We start from the raw sequence: 22,091 nt of genomic DNA on the forward strand, positions 1-22,091 counted from the left end.
AATATACATAATAACAGTAACTGTAAACAATTGACTAAAATAGGAGTTTGGTTACAATGACAATACTCTACAAAGTCAAATATGCTACCTAATCGAGATAAGTAACTATATGGCCTGACTTCAATCAAAATATATAGTTTAAGTTGTTCACAGGGTGTGATAAGGGAATTAACATAATTTTGTGATGCTCAATTCAATGGTAAACCGATCCCCATTCCCAAGTTTGTGTGATATCGCTCTGATTGCTAAAACATTGCATTGCACTGCAACATCTAGTTTCAATTTTCTTTTTATTTAACTAGGAACTTGCTGATACAATAAATTACATTATGTTATTATTCTCTATTTGTCTAACTTACACATATTTACACAATATTTACACAGTCTTCTTTTGAGTGGGGCCAGTCTCCGCCTACGATAATGGCCGCTTTGCAATACTGTCATCTAATATAATTCTGTCTTCTTCATCATCTTAGTCCACCTCCTCTACCGTGGGACCCGTGCGTCCGCCGAACCCGCCAGCCTGCTGGCCACAGCTAGTCGGGGATGGACCGGCTTCCGATTGCTGATGCAACTTCGTCATGATCGGACTGCAAGCCCGCGTCAGCTCCTGCATTTTGTGATCGTACTCTTCCTTCTCTGCCATACTGTTGCCGTCGATCCAGCGCAATGTCTCGTTGCACCGTTCCTCGATAGTTTTGCGATCCCCTTCGCTCAGTTTCGAGCCGGCTGATTCTAGCGTTTGCTTGAGACTGAAACAGTACGCCTCGAGCTGATTGCGAGCCGCGACTCGCTCCCGTTGCTTTTCATCCTCCTCTCGGAATTTCTCCGCCTCGGCCAGCATGCGATCGATATCCGCCTGCGACAAGCGGCCCTTGTCGTTCTTGATCGTGATGTTTTTCTCCTTGCCGGTGCTCATTTCCTTCGCCGATACGTTCAGAATACCGTTGGCGTCCAGATCAAAGGTTACCTCAATCTTTGGCACACCGCGCGGTGCCGGCGGAATGCCTGATAGGTCGAACTGGCCCAGCAGATTGTTGTCCTTTGTCATGGCTCTCTCGCCCTCAAACACCTGAATCGACACTCCCGGCTGGTTGTCCGCGTAGGTCGAGAAGGTCTGCGTCTGTTTGCACGGAATGCGCGAATTTCGCTCGATCAGCTTCGTCATCACTCCGCCGGCCGTTTCGATTCCGAGCGACAACGGAGCCACATCGACCAACAATACATCTTGGATCTTTTCGTCCTTGTCTCCACTAAGAATAGCCGCCTGGACGGCCGCACCGTATGCTACCGCCTCATCCGGGTTGATCGACAGGTTCAGCGATTTGCCGCAGAAGAAGTTCTGCAACAGCGACTGCACCTTCGGGATGCGGGTCGATCCACCTACCAGCACGATGTCGTGAATGGAGCTCTTGTCCATCTTTGCATCCGACAGGGCCTTCTCCACCGGTTGCAGTGTCGAGCGGAACAGATCAGAGCACAGCTCCTCGAATCGTGCTCGGCTGATCTTTGTGTAGTAGTCGATTCCGTCCATGAGGGCATCGATCTCGATCGTGGCCTCCGTGCTGGACGAAAGCGTCCGCTTCGCTCGCTCGCATGCCGTCCTCAAGCGTCGCAGTGCTCTGGCGTTCTTGGACACGTCCTTCTTGAACTTGCGTTTGAACTCCTCCACGAAATGGCCCACCATTCGGTTGTCGAAGTCTTCGCCTCCCAGGTGTGTGTCACCGGCAGTGGCTCGTACCTCGAACAGAGAGCCCTCGTCGATCGTCAAAATGGACACGTCGAACGTTCCTCCGCCGAGATCGAAGATCAACACGTTGCGCTCGCCCTTCAGGTTCTTGTCCAAACCGTAAGCCAATGCGGCCGCCGTCGGTTCGTTGATGATTCGCATCACATTCAGGCCCGCGATCGCACCGGCATCCTTCGTGGCCTGTCGCTGGCTGTCATTGAAGTACGCTGGAACCGTGATGACCGCATTCTTCACAGAGTGTCCCAGGTATGCTTCGGCCGTTTCCTTCATTTTCGTCAGCACCATCGAGCTGACTTCCTCTGGTGCAAACGTCTTGCGTTCTCCTTTGAATTCCACCTGAATCTTCGGCTTGCCGCAGTCGTTGACCACCTTGAACGGCCAGTGCTTGATATCGGCCTGAATCTTAGGGTCGTCATACCGGCGTCCGATCAGTCGCTTGGCATCGAACACTGTATTTGTGGGGTTCATGGCCACCTGGTTCTTGGCCGCGTCACCGATGAGGCGCTCCGTGTCCGAAAACGCAACATAGCTCGGTGTGGTTCTGTTGCCCTGGTCGTTGGCAATAATCTCCACCTTGCCGTGCTGAAACACTCCCACACACGAATAGGTCGTGCCCAGATCGATTCCAATTGCAGAAGGCATCTTGTCAATGATGTGTCTATTATACTGTATGCACTGAAATTCTTCACTGATAGCGCAGAAAAACTGTTCACGTTTGTGTATCTTGAGTGATAATTCACTATTTCAATTTGTTTGGTTCACCACGTTCTAGTTCACGATAGCTCGCTCTTTACTCGTTGCTTGTTATTTTCTGAATGACGCTCACTGCTCGAAACACGGCTATATATATCAAACCATACAATTTCTAGAATGCTCCACAAGCTACTCGATCCTACTCGAACCTACTCGAGTCACATCGAGTGTGTGCTCGATTGCACGCGATACTGCACGAACATGAGCTCGAATCATCTAGCAGTGGGTCTTGGCTGTGCTAAGCTGCTCTCGCGTTACATTTTGTCTCGGCTATTGTGTACGATGAGCGACAACTGCGTACCGCTACGGTTTGCAGCTATGGCCATTCCTTTGGCAACCCTCGCCGTAAAGGATATTATTTTTTAGCTGATTTTCAGTACACCCACTGATTTTTTTTATTTAAAATTTTAATTTTACTTTTACGCCCATTCTTCCCATTGCGTAGTTGAAAATTTTGATAAAAAACAATTCATGTATTTTATTTATTCATTTTAACCCATTCAGTGATTTTCCGGAGTGAGACTCTTGCTGTTCTTTTGTTCTGCGTTTCGCGTGGGGGAGGGGGAAGGAAATAAACAAAGATAATGGCATATTTTGCAAATCAGTTTTTGTGTAAACCAACGGTTTGCAGAAAGAGTCCAAGTTATTTTCTTTTATTATCTTTTTGTCATTATTTCATTATGGGTGTGTGCTTTTTCCAAAAATTGTGAGCTCGGATGACCTAAAGGCATCAATACCAAAATCCAAACCGATTTTAATGGTTAATACGAGAGCCATGGCTAAGAAAAATAACGCGCAAACTAATATAAACAAACGCAACAACAGGGACTGATCACCCCGCGATGTGGAAAACAGATAGACCTTCAAAAGTGAGAAAGGTATTGAAAATATGTACACAGAGAAATAAGAACAACGTTGAATTCATAATATACAACCAATCATATGGTAAAGCACTAGAGTTTGCTGTTCTAGAAATGTGCAAAATCGCGAAGCAATATAGAAGAAACAAGCTAGCATGGTCAAAAGAAGACCATTTATTCAAAGAATATTCCCAACAAACTATTAAGGAAATCGCCAACAGAGCCATTACCAAGTTTGAAATAATTCTGTTTACTCCAACTAGATGGATGACAACAGAATTTCAGATTATCATATGACCCCTTCGGGAGGCCAGTACAGACTGTACCAGAAAATAAGGGAAAAAAACAAATGGAAAAATATGAAAGATGATTTCAAGAAATACGTAAGAAATTGTAAGGCATGTTTAGTTAATAAGACGACTAGACATACTAACGAAGAAACAGCTGTAACTAAAAGACCGACAAAATCTTTTGACAAAATTTCAATCAACAACAGTAGGACGATTAACAAAAACTAACAAAAACAACAGGTATGCAATAACCATACAATGTGACTTAACAAAATACATCGTAGTAACACCTATCCATAACAAAAAAGCAAATACTATAGCAAGAGCATTGGTAGAAAACATCATTCTTATCATTCTTCCTCAAGGGAGTATATTAGGACCTTTACTATTTATTATATTTATTAACGATGTCGTGTTTGCTATTCCTCATGTTAAATTGTTATTATATGCTGACGATCTACAAATGTTCCTACCTGTTAAATATTCTGACGACTGTGAAATGTTACAAAACTCGTTAAACTATTTTTCTGCATGGTGTTTTAATAATGAAATGTTACTTAATGTTAGCAAATGTAGTTGTATTACATTCTCAAAGAAAAAAAATCCTATTATTTATAACTACAAAATCAATGAAGACAGCGTTCCACGTTTTTCTCAGGTTCGGGACTTAGGAGTTATTTTAGACAGTAAGCTTAGTTTATCTAGCCATTATCAAACTATTGTCACTAAAGCTCTTAAACTGTTAGGATTTGTCTTACGTGTCTCAGCCGACTTTAAAGATCCTTTCAGTTTAAAAACATTATACTGTTCTTTAGTCCGTCCCATCCTGGAATTTGCCAGTGTAGTTTGGTGTCCCCATCAAATCACATACATAGATAAAATTGAAAAAATTCAGAAAAAAAATCACACGTGTCATGTTTCATCGTCTTCCCTGGTCAAATCAAATTCCACGTCCTTCGTATAATGTTCGGTGTTTACTATTTGGCTTAGAGACTTTACAGCATAGGAGAACTACGGCTCAGATAACCTTTATGCATAAACTATTAATTGGAGATTTTGATGCACCTGACATTTTAAATTTTATTTGCTTTTCTACTCCCTCTAGAGGTCTTAGAAGTAGAGAGCTACTAAGAAGCTCTTTTAGATCGACTGGTTTTGGTGCCAATGATCCACTGCTCAAAATGATTGATGTGTATAATAGACTAGGGTTATCAGCAGATTTCAATCAATCCGTTAGTCAGCTGCGTCAGCATATTCAAGTTAGTTCTAGGGCCATACTTTGAAATTGTACTCTGTAAGCATTAAGTTATTTAGGCATACTGCCCGATAACTTTGATTCAAATAAATAAATAAAAAATGACAGTTCGGTTCTAGAGCTCGAGCAGTACAGACGTAGATGCAGAGTGCTCAGCAAAACAAAAAAAAAACTAAAGACAAGTGTGCGTTAAAAATACTAGCGTGTGGCAGACCGGCACCATGTCGGCAACGGGACAATCCAGCATCAAGTTGGACTTTTCTCATGTCCCAAACAAGCCAACAACTAATGAAGTGATTGACTTCATAACCGGGAAACTTGGAATTTCGATGATACAGGTGAACAGAATTCACCTCCGGACGTCGTCCTTTTCATGTCACGTAGACATCAAGGAGCAAAGTATTGCCTTGGACATCGTAGAAAAGAACGATGGCAAACACACTATTCAGTGTAAAGGTGTGGAATATCCCATACCAATTACTATGGACGATGGGTCAACGATCGTGAAGATTCACGACGCTTCAGCGCAAGTTACAAACACACACATAAAAAACCACATGCAGAGATACGGAGACGTTATCTGCGTTACCGAAGGTGTGTGGAGCGACGCCTTCGCATGTGCCGGTATTCCGAACGGATATCGCTACGTTAGGATGGTAATCAAGAAACAAATACCATCTTATATCCATATCAACGGTGAAACAACTCTCGCTACCCATAGAGGACAGCAGCACACATGTCGCAAATGCGATCATCCCGTACACCACGGAATGACCTGTTTGAGCAACAGAAAGCTCAACAGCCAAAAAACAAACCTAATGGATAGGCTAAAATCGTACGCAGACGTAACGACGAGTGGGATCCAACAGAAACAAAATACACTAAATACAACAACTACGACGAATACAATCCCAGTGGAACAACCACCACAACCTCAACCGGGGACATCGGGACTGAAATTTATACCAATAAAACAAACTGATGCAATGACGAACGATAACAGCACCGTCACAGAGACAGCGGTTAATTTGGAGACCAATAAGGGGTACAGGTCACGATCGCCTTCGGTGAAAAGACAAGCTGAAAAAAAACTGACTGACTTTATAACGGTAGAATCGAAACGATGGCGAACGAGGTATACGAAATCGGCTGAAGACAAAATTATAAAAGGTAGGAGACAATCTCGATAAATTATAATTACTAACACAGCTGAAAAAAAAACGATTCGACACATCGCAAAGTAAAAGATAATTTCGAAATGGCCAACACCACTACACATTCAAACATAACAGAATTCAAAAAATCCTATCGTATAGGAAGTATCAATATCTGCAATATATCTAACACAACCAAAACAGACGCTCTTATAGCCACAGTAAAAAAGCTAGATTTAGATATAATATGCATGCAAGAGGTCAATGATTCGTCATTGGAAATAATTCAAGGCTATGAATTAATAACAAACATAGATGAACGACAAAGAGGGACTGCAATAGCTTTGAAGCAAGACATTTCATTTACCCATGTAGAAAAAAGTTTAGACGGGAGAATTATATCCCTATGCTTTGGCAGAACAAAACTAATTAATATCTACGCACCATCTGGTAGCCAAAACAGAATACAAAGAGAACGTTTCTTTCAACAGTCGTTAGCATATCACTTAAGACATCCCGTTGAAAATATAATTATTGTAGGAGATTTCAACTGCATTATTGATAAAAAAGATGCACTTGGAACCTCGAACTATAGCCCAGCATTACGTAATGCAATTGATAATTTGAATTTAGTAGATACTTGGAATTTGTTAAAAAACGATCCAGAATTTACTTACATTACTTCAAACTCTGCTTCACGTATAGATAGGATCTATATATCACGTAATCTAAAAGAAAATCTCCGCTCGGTTGACATTCACAGCGTTTCGTTTAGCGATCACCGTGCTTATGTCATACGATTAGCACTGCCAAATAATAATCAACAAATAATAACAAGGCAAAAGCTATGGTCATATAGGAAATATATTACAACACAAGAAATTCAAAACGAATTCAAAGAAAACTGGATAAGATGGACCAGGCAAAAAAAAAACACTATGGAAACTGGTTAACATGGTGGATAAAATATGCAAAACCAAAAATCAAAAGTTTTTTCCTATGGAAAACTAAAATGCATTACAAAGAATATAATCAAACGCATGATAGGTTACAATCTAGATTAAATGAATCATATTCGAAGCTTGTAAATAATCCTGATGAAAAAATAACTATAAATCGTTTAAAAGCTGAAATGCTTACACTACAAAGGAAACTGACACAAAACTTTATCAAAGAAAACAATAACTACATTGCAGGAGAACCAATGTCTACTTTTCATCTATTTAAACGAAGGAAAAATCGTAATTTCATTAAAAAACTCCGGTTAAATAATCGAACATTAGAAAACGAAAAAGAGATACTCGACGCCATTCAGGAACAATTCAAGCTACTCTTTTCAGGCAACGATAATTGTTTAAATTCAACTCCAATTATTCCCAGAAAAATACCTGAGGCATGTGAGCTCAATAATGATCTAACAAAAGAAATTGAAACTGTAGAAATATTTCATACCATTCGAACAGCAACTAAAAATCGTAGTCCAGGATTAGATGGTTTACCATATGAGTTCTATGAAACATTTTTTGATATTATTCATAAGGAACTTAATCTTATAATCAATGAAGCTCTTGATAATGATATTCCACCCGAATTTGTTGAAGGAATAATTGTTTTAATACCAAAAGATAATAATACCTTCGAAATCGAAAATTGGAGGCCTATAACACTGCTCAACGCAGATTATAAGATTTTTAGTCGAATTTTGAAATTCAGAATGAAAAATATCCTTGACACACACAATATCCTAACATCTTCTCAGAAATGTGGCAACGGAAAAAAACAATATCTTTCAGGCACTTCTTTCGATTAAAGATAGAATTATGAACCTCAAGGAAAAGAAAATAGCAGGAAAACTCATCTCTTTTGACATGGAAAAGGCATTTGATCGAGTCGACCATACATATTTGTATAAAACCTTGACGGCAATTGGATTTAAAGAAAACTTTATAACGCTCATCAAAAAAATTTACTCAGTATCTACTTCAAGATTGTACATAAATGGATCCCTCCAAGAAAAACTTCATATAAAAAGATCGGTAAGGCAAGGAGACCCCATGGCAATGCATTTATTTACCTTGTATATACACCCGCTTCTATGCAAATTAGAAAACATATGCAACAGTCAGAATGATCTAGTCAACTGTTATGCAGATGACATTTCTATTATCACAACGGATCTTAATAAAATATTCAACATAAAAAAAGCATTCGAGGAATACGAAACTGAGTCAGGAGCAAAGCTTAACACAAACAAATCCCTGGCAATGGACATAGGAGTAGTCAATAATCAAAATAGAATCAACACAGAATGGATTGAAAACAGAGAAAAAATCAAAATCTTAGGGATTCTATTCACAAACTCATTTCGTTTGACGATGAAATTGAATTGGGAAGCGACAACACATAAGTTTGCTCAATTAGTAAGACAGCACAGAATGAGGGAGCTCAACATTCAGCAACGGGTTATACTAGCCAATACTTTCCTAACATCGAAATTGTGGTACATTGGATCAGTTATGACAATAAGCAAATACCATCTTGGGAGGCTTACATTCTATCTGGGAATATTCATATGGTCAAATGGAGGGCCAAGAGTAAAAATGCAACAACTTGCTCTAAACAAAGCCAAGGGAGGTCTTAACTTGCTAATACCAGAACTCAAACTTAAAACATTATTGATCAACCGACACCTATTTGAAAAACAACACATGCCATTTACAAAAAGCTTCTTGAATCAAATAGAAAATCCACCTAACATTAAAGATCTTCCATCATTCTATCCTTGTTTAGTGCCAATAAGAACTGAACTAGCCTATTTAAATGATAGATATAAAAATAATCCTTCAGCAAAAGAAATTTACAAAAAAGTTACGGATTCGCTTCCTCTACCACATATTCAATCTAAAACACCATCACTGCATTGGAACAAGATATGGCGTAATATTAATAATAACAAAATGAATTCAAAACAACGAAGCTACTATTATCTTTTGGTAAATGAAAAAATTATGACAGAAGAAATTAAATTTAAATTCGGAATGAAAACAAACCCGAACTGTGAGAAATGTGGAAATATCGAAGATCTCGAGCATAAATTTAAAGATTGTAAAAATATTAAAAACATATGGATATTGTTTACACAAATAGTGAAGGACGAGTTGCATATAAAACCAAATTTTCATGAACTTATTAAACCAGATATGAATAATATAAAAAAAGAAAAAAGAGCTAAAATTATGTCATTATTTATCAATTATTTAATATTTATTTACAAAGAGAATTTCACCAATAGCATAGGCAAAAATCAATTGAAAAACATAATATGTTAAACAAGAATTATTATAGATTTAAGCTAGCGAATAAGAATTTTTTGTTATAAGTGTGAATAAACTGTTCTTTGTTTTATAAAAAAAAAAAATAAATAAATATTTGGAACATTTATAGAATTAAAATCAGATCAAGGACTAGAATATAACAATGAAATATTACACAAAATCTCAGAAATCTTTAAAATCAAACAGACTTTAAGTACAGCTTCACAGACAATAGGATCATTAGAAAGAAATCATAGATGTCTAAACGAATATCTAAGAAGTTATACAAACGAACATCATGATGACTAGGACGATTGGACAAACTTTTACGAATTTGTTTACAATACAACAGAACACACATACACAAACTACACACCATACGAACTAGTGTTTGGAAGAAAAGCACATTTACCATAAGATATATTCAAAACAAAAATAGAACCAATTTATTATATTGACGATTATTATTTCGAAATTAAATATAAACTCCAAAAATCAAACGAAATAGGCAGAGAAAATTTGATAAAAGCAAAGCATAAAAGACATCAAATCTTAAATTGAAATACAGTGCGACTCATTATAGGGGAAGGTAGGTAAAGACGGACACGTTAAGGGAAATGGTAAAAATCTAAGGATATATAGGTGCAACGACCATGAAAATGTGCATACATTATCTTACACTCATGTTTTATCAGAAAATGTGTTGAAACTTTTAAGTTTCCATCGATTTTTACGTTTTTTCATAAATGAAAAACATGATTTTTTTCTTGCGGTTTTGAAATGTTCGGGTAAGACGGACACCTGATATGGGTAAGATGGACACCATGAAGGGTAAGATGGACACCTGTAGAAATCGTTGTAAAGTGAAGAGTTTTACAGTATTTTAACAAATTCTATCACTTTCCACGTCCTGGTACTAATTATTGGCCTATTGCAACGACGGTTCATTCAGTCATGGTTTTAAAAATTGTAAGCACCGCTTCTAATATATCGTAGAATGCAGCATCTAAAGCATTATTGAAATATCATGCACTAACATCTGACGTTACTCCAGCTTACAGAACAACAGTCTAGAACTTCCTTTTAGGAAATCACTTCGCGAAAAGTCCACGACCCCAGTAATTTTTGAGAGACTTGTTAATAGTTAAAGCCATTTTCCACCATGTCAAAATTCAACATTTGATATTTGTAATCCCATACAATTTCTCAGCTATTTCTGAACAATGTCGTATCAATGCCTCATCTATTTATGGTTTAAAGTTTTCCAAGTCGTGACAAGATATTGGATTTCGTGAAGCGCCTCATCAGCGTCGAGCGTGTAATAGCATAACGCATGACATCTATTTTGACCGGTGTTTCATTTCTCGCTTATTTCAATACTTTCTCTAGTTGCTGATTGTTTTATAGCTTCGGAATACCATTATTTAAGGTATTTGAAGAAATCTATTCATTACCAATTGATATAAGAAGTAAAATTAATCAATAAATTCGGTGTCCATCTTTCCCTACAACAAAGTGTCCGTCTTTCCCGCTTTGGTGTCAGGATGTTTAAACCACCACAAAACAATATTTTGTATTACTTTCACTCTCGTTCTTTCGCCAGTTTTTTTCATTAACGATCACGACAACCCATTCATGAAATAAAACTTCCGGAAATGTAAACAATACATGTTGTAGAGCTTAAGATCGGCAGTAGTCAAATTAGATCCACAAGGGTGCACATGATTGCTGGAAAGTTACTTATCTTTTATCTTTTTCTTTTCGTTTCTTTCCAGCTTTCTTTTTCTCTTCTCTCCTCTATTTTCAGCTTTCTTCTACCTCTTTCTCCCTTTTCTTGTTTTCTCTATCAAAATTTCGTTTCAGGAGAACTGCCTTACGTGCTTGGAGTGGTGACCAACGATGCAGACCCCCCATTGCCCACCCGAAGTGTGGGCGTTAGGACCAAAGGGACCGCGTCGCACCACGGAAAGCAGCGTAATAAGCAGAATCATCAGACCAGATCGCCGCAGAAGATGCGTCGTGACCCAGGGTGCAACCGCACACACGACTCCGCATGAAGTAATACGCACCACAAGCGTACCGGCCGAGTTGGGTGAGTCGGAGAGGGGGATGGAATATGCTCACTCTTCGTTAACAAAAAAAAAAAAAAAAAAAAAAAAAAAGGGTGCACATGATTGAAAATTTATTTTGTTCGTGGATTTAACCAATTTTACATATATTATGCCAAAAATGTTCTCAAATGTGTTGTTTAACTTTAAGTTAAGATGCTGCATTGTTGATTTTTTCGTAAATTATTATTTTGATGCATTTATGAGAGGTGTCCAGGTGTTCCCCTACAGATAGAAGATCAGGTAAATTTGGAAAATGAAAACAGAAAAAAATAGATAAAATGTACATTGGACACAGTAGTAAGTGACCAAGGGCCTAATTGCGTAATACAAAACAATACATCAATGAAAACCTCTACAGTACACAAAAACAGACTAATTGAGTACACAGGAGAATAACTTCAATCATTGTGATTCATTACGTTATTCTATTTAAGGGGGGGGAGGTGTAGCATATCTGTTATACAGAACTTATTATAATACATACTATCAATTATAGATACATTGTGACACACTTCGGAAAGCCAAATCACACCATTGCAACACATTCATTATAACAAATAAGCAAATCAATCCACACGTTAGCAACACACCCAGACCATACCGTTCATAGAAAAAAAACAATTGAGACACATTTATCGAAAAAAACCGAAACGCGCAGCATAAGCCATTCAAGCGTTACCACAGTAAAGCAGACAAACTGAGAACACATAGCAACTTATCGCTCAAAACGTATGCAAAGACCGGCGAACGCACCGGTTCCTTGGCTAGAACAGTTGAAACATTCCAGAACATTTGTAAAAACACTAAAAGCACAGCATAGGCAAAACATGGCAGACACCTCACTCCGATACAATGTATAAATTGCATCTCATATCAATAACCTTTAATTAGCACAAACCACACATTCCAAAACCAAATGTAACCAAATGTAAATAACATCTAATAAGTATAAATAAAACCAATTCCGATAGCGAGAGAACAGATTCGTTCGGACTGTCAAGATAGGATGTTACGCTGCCTAAAAACTTCGCCTTTCAATTTATTTCTAGTGTTTAGTTATGTCCCCCTACCCAAGTTAAGGGTTCTAAACTCCAACATGTCCAGTAAGGGAAACTCCTTCCGGATTTCTATGATCGTCTGGACGATCAAGTGTTGAAAAGTCCACTTCGAACAAAGTTTTATGGATCAACATGAGTTCTGAAACAGTTTCTCTGATTGTGAATGTTAAACGTCACCTGGAATTTACGTTGTTTTTTCCAAAATCCTTTGCAAACATCCTTCTTCTTCTTCTATTTGGCGTAACGTCCTACGCGGACATGCCGGCCTATACATAATTTATTACCACATAGCCGGATAGTCAATCCTTGCTACGGGGAGACGGTCCATTCTAGAATTGAACCCATGACGGGCATCTTATTGAGTGGTTCGAGTAGACGACGGTACTATGGGACCGCTCCTAACGGGGCAAACATCCTAAAGTTCCTAAATACTCCCGAAATTATCTTGCATAACCCTGTGACGACTTAACAACATGGGTTCAAGCCCTAAATGGACATAATAATAATATACATAATAACAGTAACTGTAAACAATTGACTAAAATAGGAGTTTGGTTACAATGACAATACTCTACAAAGTCAAATATGCTACCTAATCGAGATAAGTAACTATATGGCCTGACTTCAATCAAAATATATAGTTTAAGTTGTTCACAGGGTGTGATAAGGGAATTAACATAATTTTGTGATGCTCAATTCAATGGTAAACCGATCCCCATTCCCAAGTTTGTGTGATATCGCTCTGATTGCTAAAACATTGCATTGCACTGCAACATCTAGTTTCAATTTTCTTTTTATTTAACTAGGAACTTGCTGATACAATAAATTACATTATGTTATTATTCTCTATTTGTCTAACTTACACATATTTACACAATATTTACACAGTCTTCTTTTGAGTGGGGCCAGTCTCCGCCTACGATAATGGCCGCTTTGCAATACTGTCATCTAATATAATTCTGTCTTCTTCATCATCTTAGTCCACCTCCTCTACCGTGGGACCCGTGCGTCCGCCGAACCCGCCAGCCTGCTGGCCACAGCTAGTCGGGGATGGACCGGCTTCCGATTGCTGATGCAACTTCGTCATGATCGGACTGCAAGCCCGCGTCAGCTCCTGCATTTTGTGATCGTACTCTTCCTTCTCTGCCATACTGTTGCCGTCGATCCAGCGCAATGTCTCGTTGCACCGTTCCTCGATAGTTTTGCGATCCCCTTCGCTCAGTTTCGAGCCGGCTGATTCTAGCGTTTGCTTGAGACTGAAACAGTACGCCTCGAGCTGATTGCGAGCCGCGACTCGCTCCCGTTGCTTTTCATCCTCCTCTCGGAATTTCTCCGCCTCGGCCAGCATGCGATCGATATCCGCCTGCGACAAGCGGCCCTTGTCGTTCTTGATCGTGATGTTTTTCTCCTTGCCGGTGCTCATTTCCTTCGCCGATACGTTCAGAATACCGTTGGCGTCCAGATCAAAGGTTACCTCAATCTTTGGCACACCGCGCGGTGCCGGCGGAATGCCTGATAGGTCGAACTGGCCCAGCAGATTGTTGTCCTTTGTCATGGCTCTCTCGCCCTCAAACACCTGAATCGACACTCCCGGCTGGTTGTCCGCGTAGGTCGAGAAGGTCTGCGTCTGTTTGCACGGAATGCGCGAATTTCGCTCGATCAGCTTCGTCATCACTCCGCCGGCCGTTTCGATTCCGAGCGACAACGGAGCCACATCGACCAACAATACATCTTGGATCTTTTCGTCCTTGTCTCCACTAAGAATAGCCGCCTGGACGGCCGCACCGTATGCTACCGCCTCATCCGGGTTGATCGACAGGTTCAGCGATTTGCCGCAGAAGAAGTTCTGCAACAGCGACTGCACCTTCGGGATGCGGGTCGATCCACCTACCAGCACGATGTCGTGAATGGAGCTCTTGTCCATCTTTGCATCCGACAGGGCCTTCTCCACCGGTTGCAGTGTCGAGCGGAACAGATCAGAGCACAGCTCCTCGAATCGTGCTCGGCTGATCTTTGTGTAGTAGTCGATTCCGTCCATGAGGGCATCGATCTCGATCGTGGCCTCCGTGCTGGACGAAAGCGTCCGCTTCGCTCGCTCGCATGCCGTCCTCAAGCGTCGCAGTGCTCTGGCGTTCTTGGACACGTCCTTCTTGAACTTGCGTTTGAACTCCTCCACGAAATGGCCCACCATTCGGTTGTCGAAGTCTTCGCCTCCCAGGTGTGTGTCACCGGCAGTGGCTCGTACCTCGAACAGAGAGCCCTCGTCGATCGTCAAAATGGACACGTCGAACGTTCCTCCGCCGAGATCGAAGATCAACACGTTGCGCTCGCCCTTCAGGTTCTTGTCCAAACCGTAAGCCAATGCGGCCGCCGTCGGTTCGTTGATGATTCGCATCACATTCAGGCCCGCGATCGCACCGGCATCCTTCGTGGCCTGTCGCTGGCTGTCATTGAAGTACGCTGGAACCGTGATGACCGCATTCTTCACAGAGTGTCCCAGGTATGCTTCGGCCGTTTCCTTCATTTTCGTCAGCACCATCGAGCTGACTTCCTCTGGTGCAAACGTCTTGCGTTCTCCTTTGAATTCCACCTGAATCTTCGGCTTGCCGCAGTCGTTGACCACCTTGAACGGCCAGTGCTTGATATCGGCCTGAATCTTAGGGTCGTCATACCGGCGTCCGATCAGTCGCTTGGCATCGAACACTGTATTTGTGGGGTTCATGGCCACCTGGTTCTTGGCCGCGTCACCGATGAGGCGCTCCGTGTCCGAAAACGCAACATAGCTCGGTGTGGTTCTGTTGCCCTGGTCGTTGGCAATAATCTCCACCTTGCCGTGCTGAAACACTCCCACACACGAATAGGTCGTGCCCAGATCGATTCCAATTGCAGAAGGCATCTTGTCAATGATGTGTCTATTATACTGTATGCACTGAAATTCTTCACTGATAGCGCAGAAAAACTGTTCACGTTTGTGTATCTTGAGTGATAATTCACTATTTCAATTTGTTTGGTTCACCACGTTCTAGTTCACGATAGCTCGCTCTTTACTCGTTGCTTGTTATTTTCTGAATGACGCTCACTGCTCGAAACACGGCTATATATATCAAACCATACAATTTCTAGAATGCTCCACAAGCTACTCGATCCTACTCGAACCTACTCGAGTCACATCGAGTGTGTGCTCGATTGCACGCGATACTGCACGAACATGAGCTCGAATCATCTAGCAGTGGGTCTTGGCTGTGCTAAGCTGCTCTCGCGTTACATTTTGTCTCGGCTATTGTGTACGATGAGCGACAACTGCGTACCGCTACGGTTTGCAGCTATGGCCATTCCTTTGGCAACCCTCGCCGTAAAGGATATTATTTTTTAGCTGATTTTCAGTACACCCACTGATTTTTTTTATTTAAAATTTTAATTTTACTTTTACGCCCATTCTTCCCATTGCGTAGTTGAAAATTTTGATAAAAAACAATTCATGTATTTTATTTATTCATTTTAACCCATTCAGTGATTTTCCGGAGTGAGACTCTTGCTGTTCTTTTGTTCTGCGTTTCGCGTGGGGGAGGGGGAAGGAAATAAACAAAGATAATGGCATATTTTGCAAATCAGTTTTTGTGTAAACCAACGGTTTGCAGAAAGAGTCCAAGTTATTTTCTTTTATTATCTTTTTGTCATTATTTCATTATGGGTGTGTGCTTTTTCCAAAAATTGTGAGCTCGGATGACCTAAAGGCATCAATACCAAAATCCAAACCGATTTTAATGGTTAATACGAGAGCCATGGCTAAGAAAAATAACGCGCAAACTAATATAAACAAACGCAACAACAGGGACTGATCACCCCGCGATGTGGAAAACAGATAGACCTTCAAAAGTGAGAAAGGTATTGAAAATATGTACACAGAGAAATAAGAACAACGTTGAATTCATAATATACAACCAATCATATGGTAAAGCACTAGAGTTTGCTGTTCTAGAAATGTGCAAAATCGCGAAGCAATATAGAAGAAACAAGCTAGCATGGTCAAAAGAAGACCATTTATTCAAAGAATATTCCCAACAAACTATTAAGGAAATCGCCAACAGAGCCATTACCAAGTTTGAAATAATTCTGTTTACTCCAACTAGATGGATGACAACAGAATTTCAGATTATCATATGACCCCTTCGGGAGGCCAGTACAGACTGTACCAGAAAATAAGGGAAAAAACAAATGGAAAAATATGAAAGATGATTTCAAGAAATACGTAAGAAATTGTAAGGCATGTTTAAGTTAATAAGACGACTAGACATACTAACGAAGAAACAGTTGTAACTACAAGACCGACAAAATCTTTTGACAAAATTTCAATCAACAACAGTAGGACGATTAACAAAAACTAACAAAAACAACAGGTATGCAATAACCATACAATGTGACTTAACAAAATACATCGTAGTAACACCTATCCATAACAAAAAAGCAAATACTATAGCAAGAGCATTGGTAGAAAACATCATTCTTATCATTCTTCCTCAAGGGAGTATATTAGGACCTTTACTATTTATTATATTTATTAACGATGTCGTGTTTGCTATTCCTCATGTTAAATTGTTATTATATGCTGACGATCTACAAATGTTCCTACCTGTTAAATATTCTGACGACTGTGAAATGTTACAAAACTCGTTAAACTATTTTTCTGCATGGTGTTTTAATAATGAAATGTTACTTAATGTTAGCAAATGTAGTTGTATTACATTCTCAAAGAAAAAAAATCCTATTATTTATAACTACAAAATCAATGAAGACAGCGTTCCACGTTTTTCTCAGGTTCGGGACTTAGGAGTTATTTTAGACAGTAAGCTTAGTTTATCTAGCCATTATCAAACTATTGTCACTAAAGCTCTTAAACTGTTAGGATTTGTCTTACGTGTCTCAGCCGACTTTAAAGATCCTTTCAGTTTAAAAACATTATACTGTTCTTTAGTCCGTCCCATCCTGGAATTTGCCAGTGTAGTTTGGTGTCCCCATCAAATCACATACATAGATAAAATTGAAAAAATTCAGAAAAAAAATCACACGTGTCATGTTTCATCGTCTTCCCTGGTCAAATCAAATTCCACGTCCTTCGTATAATGTTCGGTGTTTACTATTTGGCTTAGAGACTTTACAGCATAGGAGAACTACGGCTCAGATAACCTTTATGCATAAACTATTAATTGGAGATTTTGATGCACCTGACATTTTAAATTTTATTTGCTTTTCTACTCCCTCTAGAGGTCTTAGAAGTAGAGAGCTACTAAGAAGCTCTTTTAGATCGACTGGTTTTGGTGCCAATGATCCACTGCTCAAAATGATTGATGTGTATAATAGACTAGGGTTATCAGCAGATTTCAATCAATCCGTTAGTCAGCTGCGTCAGCATATTCAAGTTAGTTCTAGGGCCATACTTTGAAATTGTACTCTGTAAGCATTAAGTTATTTAGGCATACTGCCCGATAACTTTGATTCAAATAAATAAATAAAAAATGACAGTTCTGTTCTAGAGCTCGAGCAGTACAGACGTAGATGCAGAGTGCTCAGCAAAACAAAAAAAAAACTAAAGACAAGTGTGCGTTAAAAATACTAGCGTGTGGCAGACCGGCACCATGTCGGCAACGGGAAAATCCAGCATCAAGTTGGACTTTTCTCATGTCCCAAACAAGCCAACAACTAATGAAGTGATTGACTTCATAACCGGGAAACTTGGAATTTCGATGATACAGGTGAACAGAATTCACCTCCGGACGTCGTCCTTTTCATGTCACGTAGACATCAAGGAGCAAAGTATTGCCTTGGACATCGTAGAAAAGAACGATGGCAAACACACTATTCAGTGTAAAGGTGTGGAATATCCCATACCAATTACTATGGACGATGGGTCAACGATCGTGAAGATTCACGACGCTTCAGCGCAAGTTACAAACACACACATAAAAAACCACATGCAGAGATACGGAGACGTTATCTGCGTTACCGAAGGTGTGTGGAGCGACGCCTTCGCATGTGCCGGTATTCCGAACGGATATCGCTACGTTAGGATGGTAATCAAGAAACAAATACCATCTTATATCCATATCAACGGTGAAACAACTCTCGCTACCCATAGAGGACAGCAGCACACATGTCGCAAATGCGATCATCCCGTACACCACGGAATGACCTGTTTGAGCAACAGAAAGCTCAACAGCCAAAAAACAAACCTAATGGATAGGCTAAAATCGTACGCAGACGTAACGACGAGTGGGATCCAACAGAAACAAAATACACTAAATACAACAACTACGACGAATACAATCCCAGTGGAACAACCACCACAACCTCAACCGGGGACATCGGGACTGAAATTTATACCAATAAAACAAACTGATGCAATGACGAACGATAACAGCACCGTCACAGAGACAGCGGTTAATTTGGAGACCAATAAGGGGTACAGGTCACGATCGCCTTCGGTGAAAAGACAAGCTGAAAAAAAACTGACTGACTTTATAACGGTAGAATCGAAACGATGGCGAACGAGGTATACGAAATCGGCTGAAGACAAAATTATAAAAGGTAGGAGACAATCTCGATAAATTATAATTACTAACACAGCTGAAAAAAAAACGATTCGACACATCGCAAAGTAAAAGATAATTTCGAAATGGCCAACACCACTACACATTCAAACATAACAGAATTCAAAAAATCCTATCGTATAGGAAGTATCAATATCTGCAATATATCTAACACAACCAAAACAGACGCTCTTATAGCCACAGTAAAAAAGCTAGATTTAGATATAATATGCATGCAAGAGGTCAATGATTCGTCATTGGAAATAATTCAAGGCTATGAATTAATAACAAACATAGATGAACGACAAAGAGGGACTGCAATAGCTTTGAAGCAAGACATTTCATTTACCCATGTAGAAAAAAGTTTAGACGGGAGAATTATATCCCTATGCTTTGGCAGAACAAAACTAATTAATATCTACGCACCATCTGGTAGCCAAAACAGAATACAAAGAGAACGTTTCTTTCAACAGTCGTTAGCATATCACTTAAGACATCCCGTTGAAAATATAATTATTGTAGGAGATTTCAACTGCATTATTGATAAAAAAGATGCACTTGGAACCTCGAACTATAGCCCAGCATTACGTAATGCAATTGATAATTTGAATTTAGTAGATACTTGGAATTTGTTAAAAAACGATCCAGAATTTACTTACATTACTTCAAACTCTGCTTCACGTATAGATAGGATCTATATATCACGTAATCTAAAAGAAAATCTCCGCTCGGTTGACATTCACAGCGTTTCGTTTAGCGATCACCGTGCTTATGTCATACGATTAGCACTGCCAAATAATAATCAACAAATAATAACAAGGCAAAAGCTATGGTCATATAGGAAATATATTACAACACAAGAAATTCAAAACGAATTCAAAGAAAACTGGATAAGATGGACCAGGCAAAAAAAAAACACTATGGAAACTGGTTAACATGGTGGATAAAATATGCAAAACCAAAAATCAAAAGTTTTTTCCTATGGAAAACTAAAATGCATTACAAAGAATATAATCAAACGCATGATAGGTTACAATCTAGATTAAATGAATCATATTCGAAGCTTGTAAATAATCCTGATGAAAAAATAACTATAAATCGTTTAAAAGCTGAAATGCTTACACTACAAAGGAAACTGACACAAAACTTTATCAAAGAAAACAATAACTACATTGCAGGAGAACCAATGTCTACTTTTCATCTATTTAAACGAAGGAAAAATCGTAATTTCATTAAAAAACTCCGGTTAAATAATCGAACATTAGAAAACGAAAAAGAGATACTCGACGCCATTCAGGAACAATTCAAGCTACTCTTTTCAGGCAACGATAATTGTTTAAATTCAACTCCAATTATTCCCAGAAAAATACCTGAGGCATGTGAGCTCAATAATGATCTAACAAAAGAAATTGAAACTGTAGAAATATTTCATACCATTCGAACAGCAACTAAAAATCGTAGTCCAGGATTAGATGGTTTACCATATGAGTTCTATGAAACATTTTTTGATATTATTCATAAGGAACTTAATCTTATAATCAATGAAGCTCTTGATAATGATATTCCACCCGAATTTGTTGAAGGAATAATTGTTTTAATACCAAAAGATAATAATACCTTCGAAATCGAAAATTGGAGGCCTATAACACTGCTCAACGCAGATTATAAGATTTTTAGTCGAATTTTGAAATTCAGAATGAAAAATATCCTTGACACACACAATATCCTAACATCTTCTCAGAAATGTGGCAACGGAAAAAAACAATATCTTTCAGGCACTTCTTTCGATTAAAGATAGAATTATGAACCTCAAGGAAAAGAAAATAGCAGGAAAACTCATCTCTTTTGACATGGAAAAGGCATTTGATCGAGTCGACCATACATATTTGTATAAAACCTTGACGGCAATTGGATTTAAAGAAAACTTTATAACGCTCATCAAAAAAATTTACTCAGTATCTACTTCAAGATTGTACATAAATGGATCCCTCCAAGAAAAACTTCATATAAAAAGATCGGTAAGGCAAGGAGACCCCATGGCAATGCATTTATTTACCTTGTATATACACCCGCTTCTATGCAAATTAGAAAACATATGCAACAGTCAGAATGATCTAGTCAACTGTTATGCAGATGACATTTCTATTATCACAACGGATCTTAATAAAATATTCAACATAAAAAAAGCATTCGAGGAATACGAAACTGAGTCAGGAGCAAAGCTTAACACAAACAAATCCCTGGCAATGGACATAGGAGTAGTCAATAATCAAAATAGAATCAACACAGAATGGATTGAAAACAGAGAAAAAATCAAAATCTTAGGGATTCTATTCACAAACTCATTTCGTTTGACGATGAAATTGAATTGGGAAGCGACAACACATAAGTTTGCTCAATTAGTAAGACAGCACAGAATGAGGGAGCTCAACATTCAGCAACGGGTTATACTAGCCAATACTTTCCTAACATCGAAATTGTGGTACATTGGATCAGTTATGACAATAAGCAAATACCATCTTGGGAGGCTTACATTCTATCTGGGAATATTCATATGGTCAAATGGAGGGCCAAGAGTAAAAATGCAACAACTTGCTCTAAACAAAGCCAAGGGAGGTCTTAACTTGCTAATACCAGAACTCAAACTTAAAACATTATTGATCAACCGACACCTATTTGAAAAACAACACATGCCATTTACAAAAAGCTTCTTGAATCAAATAGAAAATCCACCTAACATTAAAGATCTTCCATCATTCTATCCTTGTTTAGTGCCAATAAGAACTGAACTAGCCTATTTAAATGATAGATATAAAAATAATCCTTCAGCAAAAGAAATTTACAAAAAAGTTACGGATTCGCTTCCTCTACCACATATTCAATCTAAAACACCATCACTGCATTGGAACAAGATATGGCGTAATATTAATAATAACAAAATGAATTCAAAACAACGAAGCTA

At 39.0% G+C, this 22,091-nt stretch overlaps 3 protein-coding genes across 3 annotated transcripts; 1 reads left to right on the forward strand and 2 right to left on the reverse strand.

Annotated features, from left to right (window-relative positions):
* Nucleotides 1–273: 273 nt before the first annotated feature.
* LOC133391047 (heat shock protein 70 A1-like) lies at nucleotides 274–2,933 on the reverse strand. The gene has a single exon (XM_061641010.1). It carries the CDS (start codon nucleotides 2,390–2,392, stop codon nucleotides 473–475), a length of 1,920 nt encoding a protein of 639 aa, XP_061496994.1. The 5' UTR covers nucleotides 2,393–2,933; the 3' UTR covers nucleotides 274–472.
* Nucleotides 2,934–5,019: 2,086 nt separating this feature from the next.
* On the forward strand, nucleotides 5,020–6,220 carry LOC133391327 (uncharacterized). The gene has a single exon (XM_061644784.1). The coding sequence runs from the start codon at nucleotides 5,130–5,132 to the stop codon at nucleotides 6,096–6,098; it is 969 nt and encodes a 322-aa protein (XP_061500768.1). The 5' UTR covers nucleotides 5,020–5,129; the 3' UTR covers nucleotides 6,099–6,220.
* Nucleotides 6,221–13,322: 7,102 nt separating this feature from the next.
* On the reverse strand, nucleotides 13,323–15,982 carry LOC133391326 (heat shock protein 70 A1-like). Its single transcript, XM_061644783.1, has one exon. It carries the CDS (start codon nucleotides 15,439–15,441, stop codon nucleotides 13,522–13,524), a length of 1,920 nt encoding a protein of 639 aa, XP_061500767.1. The 5' UTR covers nucleotides 15,442–15,982; the 3' UTR covers nucleotides 13,323–13,521.
* Nucleotides 15,983–22,091: the final 6,109 nt, after the last annotated feature.

This window comes from Anopheles gambiae, chromosome 2 (assembly GCF_943734735.2).
Source record: "Anopheles gambiae chromosome 2, idAnoGambNW_F1_1, whole genome shotgun sequence".
NCBI lineage: Eukaryota > Metazoa > Arthropoda > Insecta > Diptera > Culicidae > Anopheles > Anopheles gambiae.